The sequence below is a fragment of the Cryptomeria japonica genome, chromosome 8 (assembly GCF_030272615.1).
Source record: "Cryptomeria japonica chromosome 8, Sugi_1.0, whole genome shotgun sequence".
Lineage (NCBI taxonomy): Eukaryota > Viridiplantae > Streptophyta > Pinopsida > Cupressales > Cupressaceae > Cryptomeria > Cryptomeria japonica.
Genome location: NC_081412.1, coordinates 106,761,663 through 106,780,463, shown reverse-complemented (window position 1 = coordinate 106,780,463; position 18,801 = coordinate 106,761,663). Strand labels below are relative to the sequence as shown.

The window sequence follows — 18,801 nt, the reverse complement described above, 5'->3', positions numbered from 1 at the left end:
GATCAAAGGGATTGAATTCCCTTGAAAGAATTGCATTTCAGTCATGCTAGTCTAAGGATTATTGGCAATTAAAGGTAGAAATCCATTGCCATGGTTCTTGAGGATTGTGTTATTTTATGTAGCCACACTGGAGTTAACTCTATTAGGTGCAAATGAGAGAATGTTAGAAGAGAAGTGTTGTTAGAAGCCCCTGAAAAGGGAGCATGCTTGTACACCTGATTCAGACAGTGGATTATTTTGCTGGAGTTTTTCCGACATAGGATTTCTCCAAAGTAAATCTCTTCAAATATCTTTTGCTTGTATTGGTTGTTTCCAATTACTAGTTAATGCAAAATTGATACAAGCTGCTAACTAAAGACATGAGTAAATATTGATAATATAAATATGAATGTTCCTATTGAAGTAAGCTTTCCATGTTTTCCATATAATACATAAATCTAGAAAACAACAAATTAAGGAATAAAGAATTCATATTGATGATTCCTCCCAAGGACTATCCATAAGCTTTATGGATCAAGTTCCTTACATTAAGGTGAGACGATCTTCTTTTCAATCTAAAAGATAAGAACATTTTGCAAACATATGCATGTTCAACTATTACTGTGTCCATTTATATTCGTGTAATCAATAAGCAGAGCTAGATGGATTTGCTTTTAGATGGTGTCATAATCTCATTCATTTATTGTCTAGGAAGAATCTTCCATCAACCTTATCAAAAAATTGTCCTCATCTTGCCAAATTTTGTGATATAACTTTTGCACTATTCTTTGCTTATCAATTATCTAGCCTAACTACCTTCACGAATCCTATCTAAAGAATCTCAATTTCTCTCAGTACCAGTCCATACCCCCAAAATTTCTCACAAAAAAAAAATAAAATCGAAGACAAAAGGACTCAGAAATTCATGAAAAAAAAATTGTGATGAACTTGTTTAATCTGAAACGGTATGAAATCAAATTCTAATATCTTTTAAAAATAAGCTTGAACAATCGGGAAGACTAAACAAAGTATATTTATTATTAACAACCCAAAAGCATAAAAGACATAGGCCTTACTGTTAGCATAAGTCTCCAAAGACTGATATCATGAAGGCCCTCCGTTACTAGCAAAATTACATGGCAGACCGATGCAAGGAAAACACCAAGCTAGAATGTGCCCTTGCATGGACAAAGGAAAGGAAAATGTTAGCACAATATATTCTAAAAGAATGTTGATCTGAGTATGCAGAATCCTCAAGAAGAAGCAATCATATCAATTGTTCAGCGACCGTGAATAATTTAGGCAAAGCATGCAAATACATGGTTCTTGCAAGAAAAGAGCTCACCTGTATGCCCATCAACTCATGTGCCAACTCGGCTGATAAAGAATCTCCACCCAAAACAGAGATGGCAGAAGATCCATCGGGCCTCATCATCTCCGTCAAAACAGAAGCACTAAGTACAGGCTGTAGATATAAAGCCACATTACACATGACAAATGTAAAATTCGTATGATAAAACAATAAAATATCTCCAATAAGGATAATCATCTAATGTCATCTTGTATTGTATAAAAACATTTTCATTAAGCATTCTTCTGCAAATAAACCAAATAAAGTAACTAGAATGCATCCATATCTAAATGGAGCGCTATAGTTGATGGCAGCAATAAGTTGAATTGGCAACGTTTGCTATTTTTGCGCAAAGTTTGGGCCATAACAAGAAATATGGCTGAAATAGATATATTTGTGACAAATCGGACAAGTCTTACAAATATTAATTTATTTAAAAACTATGGGGAAAAGAAACAATTAATTAAGAAATGGATGATAGCATTCATGAAGCCAGAATTCTTTCTAACTTATTTAGAAAAACCAAGTTATATCATGTTGGAAATGAAAAAACTAAGTTGTTTGTCACCATAGCCAATTTTGTAGCACATAAGGCAACTTGTTTAAAAAATTGCTAAAAAATAGAGATCGAGTGTGATTAGGAAACTAATGGAGAAGGATTTTGAAAGACCACTTAATGACATGAACATATTGATTAGTAGATAACGGGCCATGCATTTTAGAAGTTTTCAGCTATTATTAAATATTTTTTAATTTTTTAATTTTGAATTCTCGACATTTTGTCTTTGGGAAAAATTTCAAAAAGTTGTGATTCTAGGAAGAAAATAATATTATTATATAGAAATTGAGACACGTCTTTTATTTTACATCATTTTGGGGAAACAAATCAGTAGCCTCCAGATCAGAAACTAAATCTCTGATCATCTATACCTTTAGATAAAGTAGATTTTGCTCATACAAAGTCACAAGGAAGAACAATGGAGATAGAACACAAAAACAATATACTTACAAAAAAGAAAGAATTACAAGTCTTGCAAGTGGGCCACCTATATGTTAAACTCAATAACACTATGCTACCCCAACCCATGAGAGATACTTGCTGAGACTCTCCGCAAAACAACCACTTCACCTCAAGTTATTCCCAAAACCCAAATTGGTCTGTATTCAATCACCCGAATTATGAACTGCTTAAATGACCATGGATCCCAATAAATAGCGCCCACATTAATCTGATCTGCACAGACATAGAGAAGTGAAGGACGTCAAAGCCATAAATGTATGCACAAGAGGAAATCTGATCTGCAATGAAGAGATGTGCAGTCTTCAAGTAGAACAATCAGGACATAACTTAGTAAATTTGAAACTGACAGTTCCCTGACATTCTAAATCTGACAAGTCATCAATAAAATGATAAATCTGATAATTGCTGTCTAACAACAGCTTTGACACTGACCAATTGTTTAGACATACTAACATTTGTTGACCTTTCTAAGGCGCATACATGTGTGGCTAGTGAGGTGAGAACTTTGCAAGTAGTGTTGCACAGGTTGGGTGAAAATGCACAGTGGCAAAAGCAAGGCTCTCATTGTGTTCAACGCAAGGAAAGCTTGCATACAACCTGAAATGCACTAAAATAGACAGACGCCAAACCAACAGGGTCTGCACAAGGCCAAACGGTGCTACCCCAACAACCATAGGATGCACAAAGACCCCAAAACTGCCCAAACAATATAGAAGAACACAAACTCACAAGATAAGCTTGAACACAACAAACTACTACAAAAAACAAAATGCATGCTTAAGTTACACTTGCACACAAGAACTACAAAAAGCAAACACAATATTTTTGGGTGATACAAGATGCTCCTGCATCACATTTCAAAGGTAAACCCAGGCCAAGCAAAAGCAGCAGGTATCATTAATGATAATAAGCGCAATAGTTACCAAATTTTGCAGAAGATAGGGAATTTCATATACATAACATGACAGTAATTAAGGCACCTTATTGGTCATTGAATTGTTAGCATTCGTTAATAGAAAGACATACTCTCTTGGGACTTGTAGTCAGCGTACAGTCAACAAATCTGTTGATAAAAATTCACTGCGGAAGAGCAGATCTTGGGAAGAGGCTACATGCAGACTAAGGTCGTGGTGCCCTGATTTTGTGGGGTGTTGGCTATCCGTGGGTCCCGTGGGCTGCTCTGGCCTTGTGGACAGTATTAAAATCCTGCATTCATTCATTCAATATCTATTACTATGTTTCAATAATATTGATTATCTGACTATTTATTAATTGTCCATATCAAGTGTTTGCTGGCTTCAAGTAGATATGAGCATCGGTTGGTTGACGGTTGTGTTCCTCTTGGCAACCGTCAGGTTGTTTAAATAGATTGTGTATCATCAAGGAAAGTCGTATGATCTAGTTGGATCAACTCTAATCTCTAGCTGACCATCTTTGGTCTTCTTCTATAATAATTCATGTGCGAATAAAGATATATTTTACTCCCGTATCATATATGCACTGTCATCTCTATTATTAATTCACGTATTTATATTATTAAATAAAGTAGTTAACATTTGGTGTTGTTGCCTTTAAATAAATCAGGTCAGATCTGAGTGATTCACGTCCTTGATCCCAAAAAAGAGGGGAAGAGCCCACAAGGTAGTCGAGACCATGAGATTAGGAGATCTTTGAGGATCATTGAGCAAAGGGAACGAAGGAGGAGATTACAAGAAACACTTGAGGAAAATATAACCGAACAATTCCCAAGTCGAAGCCCTTCTTGAAAGCGTAGTCAAGTTGAAAAGTCAAGACAACCTTCTCTAGATGAGGGAAGTTGGGAGACAAAGTCGCGTTCTTTCACAAAATTGTACAAGTAGCTTTCAAGGCATTGAAAGGTTGTCAATCAAAGGAGAAGAAATCAAGCCAAGAGTGTATAAAAGAAAATTTGAGGGCAAAATAAGTGTGCAAAAGGCTGAAGCCAAGGTAAGAGTTTAGGATTCCTACATGGCCAAGAATGTGAAGGAAGCACCAAAACATTCGAATCAAAACTCTCGAGCAAGCAAATTCCAAGCGCTAGGTTTGCATGAGAATAAAACCATGGCAAGCCCTAGTCGCAAAAAGCAAAAGTTACCCAAGTTTACAAGCAATGGATCAGAGGATCCTATTAGGCATTGTAAGACTTGTGAAACAATCTGGACAACAAATGGGCAAGATGATAAGCAATTTGACTATGATCTTTTCCAGCCACCTTACAAGGTGTAGCAATTGACTGGTATACAGTAATTGACCAAGCCTCCATAAATACATGGGAGAGATTAAAAAAGGCATTTGAAGAAGAATTTAAATTGCCTTGTGATAATAATGAAATAGTAGTAGAAACAATACAAAACAAGGTAAGCACAAAAACATACGAGCTTATAATCACAGACTTAAACAATTACTGACAAAATTAAAAATATAACTGGCTGACAGTCTAAAAAGGTGGTTGGTTCATTCAAGGTTTACTTCCATCATTAAGAAAAGAAATGAAAGTAATACCACTCTCATCCTATTTTGAAGCCTACAATCAAGCAATAGACATAGTAAGTAAATATAAAATGTCCTCGTGCAGTAAAAGAATAAAAGGGGAAGATGGAAGATGGAATGACAACAATGACAATGAATCAAGAATGGTATAAGCACTCCAAAGGGACATGCTCCGAATGTTGAAAGAATTGAAGGCAAAGAAAGAAACTAACAAACGATGGTGTATTGATAGCCAAATTGAGGGCTACAAAAGGTAATTGTCCTAGAAAGATGTTTTGTGAGATTTGCCAAGTTATGGGTCACTCAATAAAAGAGTGCCCATACAATTTGAAGACTAGGAATCCACAAGTACTCTTTACATAGGGAGAACAGTCCACTCCATCAAAGCCACAAATTGTATCTTTGGGTAGTTATTGAAATCAAAGAGGGTGAAATCAAATCCAGTATAACCCCAACGGACATCCTATCATACAATGCTGAAATGTAGCGAATGGGGACACTTTGGAAGAGATTGCTAGAACAAGCAAGACAATGCAATTATTGTACAAATGGTGTGACTTGGAGACCATGAAGACACTAGATGTCTAAAGCAAAAGGCTAGCATCAACCTAATTGATGTTGATAGGCAAATAAAAGTATTACTCATTACTCATGCCCAAGAAAAGAAGGCCATGTACCTGAACCTACATACAAAAAAAAGAAAGACTTCGTGAAGCAAGGGCCAAAGTGGAGAATTCTATGGGTAACAAACGACACAACTCAAATGCAAATGCAAGTATAGTAACAAGTTAACTACAATCCAAGAAAAATATTACAAGGCAAGTACTTCAAACTACCATACCAATTAAAGTAGTAGATTTATTACAAAGTAATCCTGAATTTTGAAATGCTATTGTATAGAGTGAGAATGAGATGGTGCATGCTAGAGTCCAATTGGAATCTAGTGAGAATGAAGATCCAATGACCGAACCTCTGTTGTCAAATGACCAAGTGATTAATCCAATGTTACTGACAAGTAACACAGCAAAGAAACCAAGAATGGTGAATATGGAGATCCTTGGAAGGAATCTCATCAATAAAACTGTTATAGTTGATTGATCCAATAAAATTGTGTGAACGTATATCTAGAAGACACTTGGACAAGTATTGACAAACCAAACATTTAGACCCCGACTTTTCAATAGTGGGTGCAGATCAACGAGATATTAGGTACTTGGAGTTTTAATGGGACAAAAAATAATTATTTGAACCCAAGCATTATTGTTAAACTTTGTGGTCATTTCATTAAGGAAAAAAGCATACAATGCATTCTTAGTTTGGGGTTGGTTGGTAGCAGCCCAAGCTGATCACAATTGGAAATTTAAAAGACTACAATCTAAATTGACAACAAGGGTCAAAAGTACGTAATTGATTTAAAGAACCAAGCTATCGATGAGGAAGCAGCTTCCTCGAATTTATCAAACTCAAACTTCAATGAAGACTAAACGAAGAGTCCAGGTCCGATGGAACCGAACAACAAAGGAATTTTGGAGTTACAGTCATGTTTGAAGGATGAAAAAAATTCTATCTGTGGCCTATTTCATTGAAAAATAGAGGATTATGAAGTATTTCTGTCAACTTGTAATTTCCTTGAAGCTACAACTCTCAGTGAAGAGCAACCGATGAAAGAATGCAAGTAAGTCTCAAAGCACTAAGAGCAATTACAGCAAGAAAAAAAGAAAATTAGAAAATAAGGGAAGATTGGAATGGAAAAGGAAAAAATTATTAAATTCTAGTGAAAATTATAAGAGGGGCAAATATAAGGTATGACCACTTTATTATCATATTGCACAACATAAAGTAAGGTTTTAATCAATAAAGGAAACACAACAAATCATACAACTTCCTCATATTGTACAAAATCGACTAAGAGACAAAGCATCATCGATTCCTCATTACGTCACAAACCCATGGTCTCCACTCATTTGGCAGCATTTCCACATTGTACAGCCTTCACTATTTTTGCTCATATGGCAGTGTTTCACTTATACCATACAATTTGTTTCACTCTCAACAATTCATCATACCCTCACTGAATGTATGCCCCCCATGTTTTCATACCATACGACCTCCCCTTTATCTCAATGTACAATCTCCTTAAAGGCATCAAAAAGGCATCATCATACAACCTCATTCACGCACTGAGCATTATCACTATTGAGTATATCATATGGCGGTGGGCAAGTTCTTTGCTCTTTGTACAACAAACCTATGTAGCAATGTAAAGGAGTCACTACAATTCGGCATATGGAATCCCACTTACAACAAGGGTGGCTTCAGTGGTTGGAAATATGGAAACATTCCTTTGACAACATACGACAATTTCATTTAGCATGGCTTGCTCTCACTGTACAGCCTACTCTCATCATATAGCAACCTTCATTTGGCAATCACTCTAGTGTACCATACAATAATTTTCCTCATATAGCATACAACAATGTTGTTCACTTGCTTGGCACCCTAGCACATGCTCACCTTCATTCTTCAAACATCATTCCATATGATGACCCCTCTTCCTACATACCATACAACTCCAATTACCCTTTGCATAATGGGCCATTCCTTCCATCATAAGGTGGCCCCTCTAGAAATTCATAGTACAACAAGTAGCCTTTGGCACCGTACAACGACATACCACTTCCAACCACATTAATTTCGTCACACAGTAGCAAGTAGTTTCCTTCAACATTCAATGACATCATTCTCCATCCTTCTACATCATACAACTTCCTAGGTCGACATCATATGTTGTTTAAGCACTCCAAACTCTCTATTTTCTAGCTTTGTTAGCATTGCTTTTTGCCTCTTAAGAAATTCGAAAAATAATGTGCGCCATGAAGATCTATGTGGTTTCAAAGGTCTTAATTTGGGCTTGGTGATGTGGGCTTTGCCCCTCAACCCTAACTTGCATCACAATAGGGAGCACATCCAAGGCATTGCCTTGGGACCTGTTGTGACCTATTTCACACATCACCCCATTGCAAATGGGGACCCCCTTTTCTTTTTGCTTTTTAGGGTTCTATTTTGGTGTTGCATCTGCTAATCACCAATCTTTTTACAATGAGAGTTTAGAGTTAGAGTTTTTGAGAATTCATCCCAAGCCAAATCGAGAAATTATGCTCAGAATTGAATTTGAATGTTGCCAAAGTGTTCAGAAGGTCTGAAAAACGAAATCGCAATTGCTTTGAGCCATTTCTGACAACCTACTATTTTTAGAAATTTCTGCTTTTTTCTGCTTTTTTTAAACTAGCAAATGGGTTTTGTTCTTTGAGCTATTTTATTACTACCCATTTTGTCGGAATTTGAAAATCTCGCCTCTAGATATAAAAAGCAGGGCTTCGAAAATTTTGCTTCTTTCTGAGATTAGGGTTTTGTTCTTTAGGTTATTCTGATCCTACCCATGTCTTCAAATTCGAAAAATTTTGCTTCTAAGTGTAAAAAGCAAGAGTTTGAAAAATTTGTTTTTTTTCGAGATTAGGGTTTTGATCCCCATGCCGGATTATTCCTACCCATGTTCTCAAATTTCAAAAATGAGGTCTCCAAGTGCAAAAAGCAAAATAGAAATCCAGATTAGGGTTTTTGTCCAGATGAACCAGCAAGGTATGAACATGGCATGAACACTATTGACCAAGTCAAAAGAAGGCACGTGGAATGGCACATCAAAAATTTCATCTAAGTTGAAGAAATAAAAATGGCAAACAAGTTCAACAAGGTTCAAGGGTAGAATGGCAGACGATCAATTAAAATGTGGAAGAAAATTGAGCGGGATCAATTTAAAAATTGTACGACAAATATTAAACTCCTACCGAGGGTTAACTAACTCATGGCAAGGGTTACTCCTGTGTAAGGTTAAGCTTATTCATGCACCAAAAATGTCTAACAATTTTTAGTGCACTTCATGTCCAAGCTAGAAATTCTTTCCAAGTCCACTTTAAAAACATGGCATAAGGAAGATGTGCAAAATTCACCAAAGCTTGAGAAAGAATGTAGGGCCCACTTGAAGATGGCATAGAATTAAAAAATATATAAATTTCCTACTTGGCAATAAAAGATGATATGGCATTCCAAGAGAATTAAAAATGGCAAGATGACTTGGCAATTAAAGTCACATAAAAATGTAATAAATAAATAAATAAAAATAGCACAACAAGGAAAGAAAAAAAAATTGTGGCATGCCTTCCTCAAATTCGAATTTCTAGAAGGAGATTTAAAACAAATAAAACTTTCTAAAACATGATGGAAGCTTCTAAGGATAAATTCCAACTTCTTAGAGGGAGGATAAATTCCAACTTCTTAGAGGGAGGATAAAACAATAAAACTTTCTAATTTTTGAGAATCTTCCAAGCTTCCTTCTAGAAGAAGGCAAAGGGTTTCAATTTTCTAAAGATAGAATAAAACACAAAGCTTCTAGAAATTGCTAAGAAGCTATAAAGACATGATGCCCATTCATTAATACTTTGTTTGCCAAGAAGAAGTTTGTATAGCAAAGAAGGAAGCATCAAAACTCTCTCACAATTCACCAAAGTTGAGAGAAGCTAGTAGCTTCAATGCATGAACAGATTATCCAACTTCAAAATCTACCATGTCTACAGGTTTGGAAATCAAAGTGAACAGCTCTCAGGCATAAAGATTATTAGATTCAGGCCAAAATTTGATCATATTATCAGATTACATTTGCAAAAGTAAAATAAATTCAAGGGTTTGAAGAAAAAATATTCAAATTCTTCAAAGGATGCAGCTCCAAAATCCAATTAGATTATCAAATTTTCAGAAGAATTTGGATGACAAATAAAGCAAAATCAAGGGTTGGATAAAATAAGTTGGATATTCTCCTTAAATTCACCATTGATAACAGTTTGAAGGAGAAAATTCCACCTTGAACATCTCCAAAAGGAAGAATAAAGCAGGTCCAAGGGTTTGAAAGGAACATCCAAAAGGTTCAAGTTCGCCATCACCAAGGTTTTCTGATAAAATTTTGAGTTCACCATTGATCATCCTTGAATCTACCTTGGGAAAAGAATTCAAATCTGCACATAGATTTCTCAAAAATCTTTCAAATCTGCAGAAAAATAAAATTCATCCAAGATCATCCAAGACAACAAATTGAAAGTGGACTTGCCCGAGGAAGAATAAATTCTGCCCTGTCAAAAAAAATGTAATCTAAATTCACATTGTTAAACTGCTGCTATCATGGTCAGCAAGGAAGTTTTAATCATTTCCAAACCCTCCTTGGAAGAGGAAGATTGTTTATATCCGATATACATGTGATAACCTTCCAAGTTTGAAGTGAAGCATCAACTAAAATCTGTCCAAAGATGTGGAAAGTCCGCCCTTTTATATCCAAGGAAGAAAGTCATCCAAAATTTGTTGAGGAATAAGACATGTCCAAAGATTTTGTCCAAAGGAAAAACTAAGCACAAAATTTGAGCAAATAAAAAATCGTCCAAGGATATGTGAACTTCGCCCTGCCAAGAGGAGAGCCTTCGAGCATGCCAAACAATCCAAAGCATGAAATTTTTCTTTCCAAGAACAAGATGGCCTGATAGATTGGAAGACAATTTGTTCAATCATACTTCCGAAGCCTGCCAAGATGACATGACAAAGAGCAAGACAAATTGTCTGATTATAATTCCGAAATGTGCCAAAGACAAGAGGACATGTGACTGTCCGAACTTTTCCGATCCATAAAAAAATGAAGGATGATTGTCCAAGAATATTCCAAGTTCGAGGACATACCAAGACATAAAGATTGACATAAATATGTTCCAAGACACAAACCTTAATATGTCAGACACATTCAAGTTCCCGGTTTAAGACAACCTAAGAGGGAGAAAAATAAATTGGCACATTCACAGTCAGGCCATAAGACAGGACTGAAAATTGTCCAAGCCTTTGTCCAAGCAAGTTGATCAAACTCAGACACGAATTTGTCCAAGGCATAAATGAAATATGTGAAGATGTCGGATCAGGGACCTCATATTTGATCCATTCAACAAGAAGACCATCAAGCCGGACCGCTACGAGGATCGACTAATTTTGACAAATTCACATGAAATCAAACGAGCAATCAAGCGGGAAAATAAATTTGACAAGCACATGAAATCAAGGGTCAATCAAACAAACGGGTGGATAAAGGTTTGATACATGAAAATTAGCTATGTGTGGAATTTCGCACAACCAAAAGAATCAAATTTTGACTGAATGTTGGACAAGAAACAGGAAGAAAGAAGAAGAACAAAGAAGAAATAAAGAGGAGATGAATCAAATTCTTCTCCAAATTCAAGGCACCTGAAAAAGTCTCCAAGCATCAAGAAAGAAAAGTCTTCAGACTCGGCGAAAGTATGGAAAGAAATTCCAGATTTCTTAAAGGATTTCATTTTTGAAGAGTCAAAGACAAGCTCCCACGTGCAACATAAATTGGCAGCAAGAAGAGTATTCTAGACAAATTTCCATACTTAGGCAAATTTTTCGACACAAATTGGGGAATTCAAGTCAACATGTCCAAGTTCATTGAACACACTACCTCTCAGCAGAAGGGGGTGCAATCCTAAAAGATAGCATCTTGTGCCACTTGTCTCTCATCCAACAGATATTTGATCTATTTTGGGAAACCCTAATTAGAATTAGGTTGTTTTAATCTCGGTCGTTGATTAGAAATCAATCCTAGCCATTTAATTGTAATTGGGGAGCCTATAAATTGAACTCACCCCTCATTTGTAAATCATGAGAGCACGTTGCAAAACATGTTGAGATAAGCAATCGTTGCATACAATTGCCAAAGTAATAAGTAATGCATTGTTCGAATTGATGGTGATTACCTCTTTTATTTTGGAGTTGGCATGGTTCATATCCCTCATCATACTTTAGATTTTATTTCATGTATGTTAGAAGAATGAAGGATTTTATAGTTTAGATTGGTGAAACTTTTTGCTCATACTTTTGTTGGATGGATGATTTTCATTCGATATGTAAAGTTAGCCTGAGCTTTTGATGTGGATGCTTAACTTCTACTTTAAGTAATATTGTTCAATTGTTGGTGTTATTCGTAAGTATGAAAATCTTGAGCACAACCTTAGAAGATTGCACATGCTTTGCGTAGTTGTCCTAAGTGTGGCAAAACAAAGTGTTGTTATTAGTTTCACCTAGTCTTTACCGTCTCCTGAATTCTTAGGAATAGATCAGAATTTCTAAACCATATCTCCTTTTCAGTTTTCTTGAAGTCCACAATCCCAAAACCCACAAACGATAAACCTCCATTGTGAATTGAACGAGACAAGTGTAAGTCCCTTTGTGTATTACTAGCATATCACAACGCCCATTGAGCTTATCCACACGTCAAGACCTGACCAAAGAAACCTTGGAATCGCCATATAGTCTTCTTGCAACCTTAGCATAAGTGGTGGTTTTTCAAGAGAGGATAGAGCATCCTTGGGTATTTTATTCTAATGTTTGGTATATGATAAAACGTACACCAACAGGACCCCACAAGGGATATTGCCCCTTGACTGCCATTACACTCATTTAATTTGCCAAGTACACTAGAAGTCCAAGTTTGCAAGGTACACTTTCAAGTTCATGTACAAGTCTTCGTCTACAATATTGTCATCAATATTCCCTAATATTACTTTATGCTTACTTGTCGTCTAAAAGACGTCTGAAAGAGGACTTTTTCTTATGGGGAGATGATGTATTCAACATACAATGTTGTTTATTATGTTTTGATAATATTGGTTACCCGACCAGGTATTAATTGTTTGTATTAAGTGTTTGTCTGCTTTGGGTAGTGTCATGTCCTTGCTAGAAATCACAGCTTTAGTAAATATATTGCAGCTTTAATAAATAAATTAAAAACGAAGGCAATGCAGTTAAATATAAAGGCAAGAGGCCGAACCCTACTAAGGAAATTAAAATGGCATTAAGTTATTTTGAGGGCTGATTGGGATTAAAGCAAGGGCTAGCAACTAGTTTCAAGAAATTATATTTACCATTAGTATATAATTGCACTCAAAGGCAGCAATTGGTTAGGAGGAGATGTGTCCCTTCCAAAGGAGACGATGCTAGTGAAAGGATGTAACCTTTCACAGAAACAAAGATATAAAAAAGGAGACACTTCATTTGTACAAGGCATCCAAGAAGGATCGAATTGAATGGAATGGACATTTGATTGGAAATCAGAAAATAGAAAATAAAAAGCAGAAATCTAATTTATGATTAACAGCCTTGAATTAGTAAGTTTATGTATGATATGGATTATGGAATGATCAAATAGAAAATAAAGAATAAGAAATCTGTGCATCGAATGAAGGGAAATAAGCATTTGATCTATAGTCAGAAAAACGGATCTGGCTTGAATAATAAGGCAGCCATCAGTAGACATGATCCTTAAAATGGATATCTCTTTTCAAAGAGATGGGTCTCCTCAATGAGATATGAAGGCATAAAGGAAATAAGAAAGTAATATGCAAGACATGTAATGAGAATAATAACAGATCAGTAATTCAGGTCATTAATAAAGGATAAATCAAGAGGATTGTCCATTGAATCGGGAAAGTCTCAAAAATAACCAGCAATATAAATATACATGTATAATTCTAGCAAATTTCTAAAGAATCCTTAAATAAATTTATTCAAGGGATTGATTGCAAAACCATCAAGAAATATAGGATAAATAAATTGACTACCTAATTTCCATCAGCAATCATGTTTGAAATCAATGTGAAACATGTGATAGGGAGATGCAGTACACCAGTTCACTCAATTAAGTAGACCACCCCAAGTTGTTTTACTTGTGGACCAAGGGGTTGAATTGTCTTGATTGAATGATCCGTGCCCTTGGGCTTAAGTTGTGGATAACAGTCTCCTGACGCGCTACCGTGCTTTCCCATCAAATCCCTAGTATGATTGGCTGTTGGAAAATAATATATTATGGATGCAAATGCATTTAGGAGATATTGTTTACCAATAGGAATCATCATAATAATTGTCATTGATATTAATTGATTATTTCTTTGTAATGTCCCCTACTAGGAGGCTGCCTGTTTCCCAGTAATTAACATACATCATTATACCATAAATTAGATTATCAATACTAAGGAACAATTGATAATCATAATACAAGTGATAATTACCATATTTTAGCCCCCAATCCTTACTCTTTTCCTAATCACTAACCCTAATAGAGGATGGGGAATTACTTGTTAGGGCGCTAGGAAACCACCTCCACAAATAGGCCCAAGGGTTTCAAAAACACCCGTCCATACCACCTCTTGGGGCTCACCTATTTTGGGATGGATTTACTCCGCCTTTCCCTCAACAAAACCAACCTACCCTCATGAGGGGCAATATAAGATGACTAAGGATTAGGACGTTAATATGCTAATCTCTCTGGTAATATGCTTTACCCTGACACGATTCCAGCAAAATCAAGAACTTTGCTAAGCAAAAGGTGATCTGCTTGATTGAAGAGAATGTTCTTAACCACAAAGAATGCTGCCATGACAATAAATGAAAGTTATGGCAAGGTGAATAAGGGAAAGGCTTATCTCTTGGAAAAGGACTATCAACGTTATGTGGCAAGTGAGCAATTGTATGCTGTCACTAAAGATCACCTAAAAAGCATAAGATGGCAGAAAAACTCAGCAAGGAGAAAATTGGAAAACTAAAACATGTAGCAATGAGGAAGCTTAGAGGACATTTTCCCTTCTTGACAACATCTAGTGGTAGAACAAATGTGTAAAAATGCGATACCAAAGTATGCAAGGAAAAAAAATGTGATTGTTAATGTTAGAGCTAGAAAAAAAAAAGGAGAAGAAGCATACAGAATTAATCAATAAACATTAGGACTTTACAGTTGCAGAAAGGTAAACTGGATAAGAAGCAACAGCAAAATTTTAATCTGCTTCTGAAATAACAGCTGGAGAAGTTTGAGAAGGTAATTAATAACCCTCAGAATAAACGTAGAGCTATAAACATCAAATTCCACTGGTAGGTCCTTAAAAGGGAACTCTATCGATTTATGAAACAAGATGGATATAAAATGCCCATCAATGTATAGAGATTATCGACCCTGAAGCCCATCCATAAATAGAGATCACTAATCCTGATGATGCAACCAATTGCTTCAACACCAGATTGTAGTTAAGGTTCCAATTTTTGGTTGTTTCCATAATGAATATAGGCTGCATTTAAAGTTTTTGTTTATCAGTAACACCCAGTTTTTTGTTACCAAAATCGTATTTAATCTTAAATTCTTAATTGATGCTATTTATCAGTGTTGTTTGTATTCAAATTTCAAACCATCTAAAGACTAAAAATAATAAATATAAAAGGGTCTCCAGATTATAACTCATGAACTTCTGGTCACCTGGAGCTTTACATTAATGGATTTTGTTTATATGAATTAAATTGTCATTTTAAAGGCCTTTTGTTAGAGAATTCAGATGTCAGGTTCTTAAAGAAAAAAACCCTGTTAGCTAACCAGTGACCATAAAGGCACCAAATAATGAACCTTATGATACATAGCTAAAAGCCTAGTACAAAGTTAGTGGAACAGGTAAAGGCATTCTTATATAACGTTACTAAAAAAGTAACAAAGAAATGAAAACAAACTTGTTAATAATCTCAACAGCATAATAGATAGAGAATCTCCAACAGTTGAAGCAAATTTTGTTAGCTTGTTAATTTGTGATGGGATTTAAAACCTTCAACTGGAATAGAATTGAAAGAAATTTCATGAGAAACAAACATATTTCAGCGATGCAGCACATTAAAACATTTGAATAACAAAATCATCAGTTTTCCCTGTACATTAAAACAAACCTGAGTGTCAAGGAGGATAAAGCGCTCAACAGACATCCTAAGTTCAATGCCAACACTACAATGCCTTGCCATAGCTCTATTTTCTTCTGATTGAACTGCAAATGGTGGAAGTACACCTGCCAAATACAATCCCAGGGTGCGTAAATAGATAAGAGTAAGATATTTCTTGCAAATACAAAGGTAGAGACAATAACAAAAGGCAAATGCTGAGGCAACATAGTCTATAATTTCATTTTCAATCCTCTCTGTTTAAGACTTCAAAGACCATTTCAACAGATTGATTTCTTACCAATGTTAACTAATTACTCCCATATACATGTTTAGTTTGATTTAAATATTATATTTTGTCAAGTAAGTTTTATTTGTCAGTTACTTGGTTTCTGGCATTGATCAATTCTCGTTATGTTTAACAATGTTCTTATAATTTGAAGATCATTTCACATCTACCATTTACAATTTTTCCTACAATTAGCGTATTGCTTATTACATACAATAGTTTGCTTCATGCTACAAATTTCTACACTCTTTAACCTCATACCACAACCTTAAAACCCCCAAACGTTGACTTACAATTTCAATCACAACACAGCCGAGCCAAATTTAAATAAAAAATCACATTACAAGATAAACTGACTGGGAAAAGATTTAGTACTTAGACATCTTGAGCGAGAAAAATTGACAAACCTGATGTATTCCTGTCAAAGCCATAAAGCTCGTTTAAAATTGTTGACTTGCCTACACCAGGAGGTCCCAAAACTCCGATAACTGTGAAGTCCGTATTATCTGTCACTAGCTATACAGCCATACAATGTGCACAACATATTGGTTAAGATAATTATCATGTAAAAATTGAATGAATGCCATTTATAATCATTTTTAAAATTCAATCAATCTGGACTAGTGATTTCGAATTGCAACTAAAGTATAACAGTTCATTATGTAGAAATTGTAATTTTTTCAATTGTTTGTGTTTATTCTCTGCACCCTGGGTTGGCATATTTATCCATTGTTATTATTTCGTTAGCCTATTTCATTGTTGTTTTTATTTTATTAGTATTTTTCAGTGTTCCCCAGGGATGCATCCCTAGGGTAAAGCCCACGTACTGGGGGTGATGGACAAAACATCCATCCCCTAGCCATTCCTTCAGGTGCCACCTTCAAGGGGCGACCATTCCCAGGATGGTCCTGCAATGCAGGGGACGTTCCACTCTGCAGCTTGCATCCAAGGATACCCTGCCATCCCCACAATGGCAGGGACTCTTGACATTTAAAAAACACTTATTTTTTAAAATACATATTAACTTTACCCTAACATTTATGGTAAAATGGAATGAGATGAGCTCAAGTAAAAAATGCATATAAACTTTTGAAATAGAGACAATGCCATGAAACATGCTATATTGTTAAATAAGAGAAATACTTAGATAAAGTGGTGAAGGTATCACGACTTTCATAAGGTAGCTTCTGTTTAAAATCCCATTGGGCAAGCTGTTGAAATGAGGACTATATCGAGCTCGAGTAGTAAAAGCATCGCGGCTTTCATAACATAACCTCAAGTTAACATCGCATAAAGCACAATAAAGAGTTAAATTTGGGTAAATGCTCAGCACAAGTAGTAAAAGCATCGTGCACAAGTAGTAAAAGAATCGTGTAGCTTTCATAACAGAGCCATAGGTTCTAATCCCATTAGCCATAGGAGTTATGTACTTAAAGTACTATGTATCAGGGCGTTTATTATGGAGCCACAAGTTCAAATACCATGAAACATACTAAATTGTTGAGCTCAAGTACGTTAAGCATCAGGGTTTTCAGAAGGCGGCTCCACATTCAATGTTAAATTTAAGATTTAAAAGAAAAAATTATGCAATTCACTGGGTGGATATGGTAAAGGTTGAGGACAGGTGCAAGTCTTGGTTGGCAACATCCAAATCACTGAAACATGGTAGAGCATCAAATCAAGAAAAATTCAGTATCCTCCACCTATCTGGGTGATAGGGTGGCAATGGGCAAGGAGGGAAGCAAGTCCCCCATTTGCCCCTTGTCCCAATCTAATGGCAGATAACAGAATACCAATGATAAATTGGTTACGACACTATATCCAAATTGTTGGGTGTGGTTCCCCTCTGACCCTTGCACGCGATAGTAGAGATGCCACTTAATTGTAGAAACTAAGAATAACAAATCTATCAAATGGGGCGAGCTCGAGTGGTAAAATTACTGGCCCTCCTAAAAAGTCAAATCCTCAGGAGACAGAATAAAAGTGCAAAATTGGATAGTACACTATATCTCACTGGTTGGGTGTGACCACGAGGCAAGCATGAGTTCCATCTATATCTAGATCCAAAGGTCGTCTAACAAAGATAATTACACCCTTATAGTCTAAAAAAAAGCAATTGATGTGTGATTAGGAAACCGTTACTTACATTGAAAAGGCGATCTGGGTGGAAATCCCAAGAATCTGAGAGGAGATTTAAGGAGCCATGGGGCAAGCGAGATCTAGGGTTTGTCTCACTCTCTCTGTCTCTCTCTTTGTCTGGTGCTTCTAATATTTTAATTCCCCCACTTTCCATGCGAGGTGCGGAGGGCTTGGCCAATATAATTTTTGGTGCAGCTGACGAGGAGGAAGCGACGGCAGCGGCGGCGCCGCTAGCTGAGCCTGAATCCGCCACCATTTTCCTTAAACCCTTTCTGCAACTACTACTGAATGCAAAAACTTCTCCTCAAGGTAAATGCAATGAGCACTGATGGAAAAGAAACAGGTATGATATGTGGACCATATCCTTCCCTGTAAATGAAAAGCCTTTTTATCATTAAAAAAATATTTAATTTTACTGTAATATATGTCCTAAACCTTTTTAAAATGTCTTTATATAACTATTTGACGTCCTTTATAGAGTACATGTGATCATATTTATAGGTATAGTGTTCTACATATTGATTTTATATTGTAAAGGTTAAAAGTGTATTTGTTTTTCTATTTTAAATTATTTTTATTTTTCTTTGCCGTAATATGTTAGTATATTTATTTTAGATTAATATTGTGACATGTAAAATAGGTAGTGAATTGAGAGATTAGATTTTTACA

General features: G+C 35.7%; 1 protein-coding gene across 2 annotated transcripts in view; it reads right to left on the bottom strand.

Annotated features, from left to right (window-relative positions):
• Nucleotides 1-18,502, bottom strand: part of LOC131062450 (uncharacterized) — a 29,473-nt gene extending 10,971 nt beyond the window's left edge. For both annotated transcript variants that reach the window (XM_059210806.1, XM_059210807.1), the window contains exons 1-5: nt 18,140-18,502; nt 16,401-16,509; nt 15,717-15,832; nt 1,325-1,444; nt 1,056-1,145 (exon numbers count right to left, since the gene is read on the bottom strand). In XM_059210806.1, the coding sequence (XP_059066789.1) occupies nt 1,056-1,145; nt 1,325-1,444; nt 15,717-15,832; nt 16,401-16,509; nt 18,140-18,388 (684 nt within the window). In that variant the 5' untranslated portion in view covers nt 18,389-18,502. The remainder of the gene's footprint in view (nt 1-1,055; nt 1,146-1,324; nt 1,445-15,716; nt 15,833-16,400; nt 16,510-18,139) is intronic.
• Between the last annotated feature and the right edge of the window lie 299 nt (nt 18,503-18,801).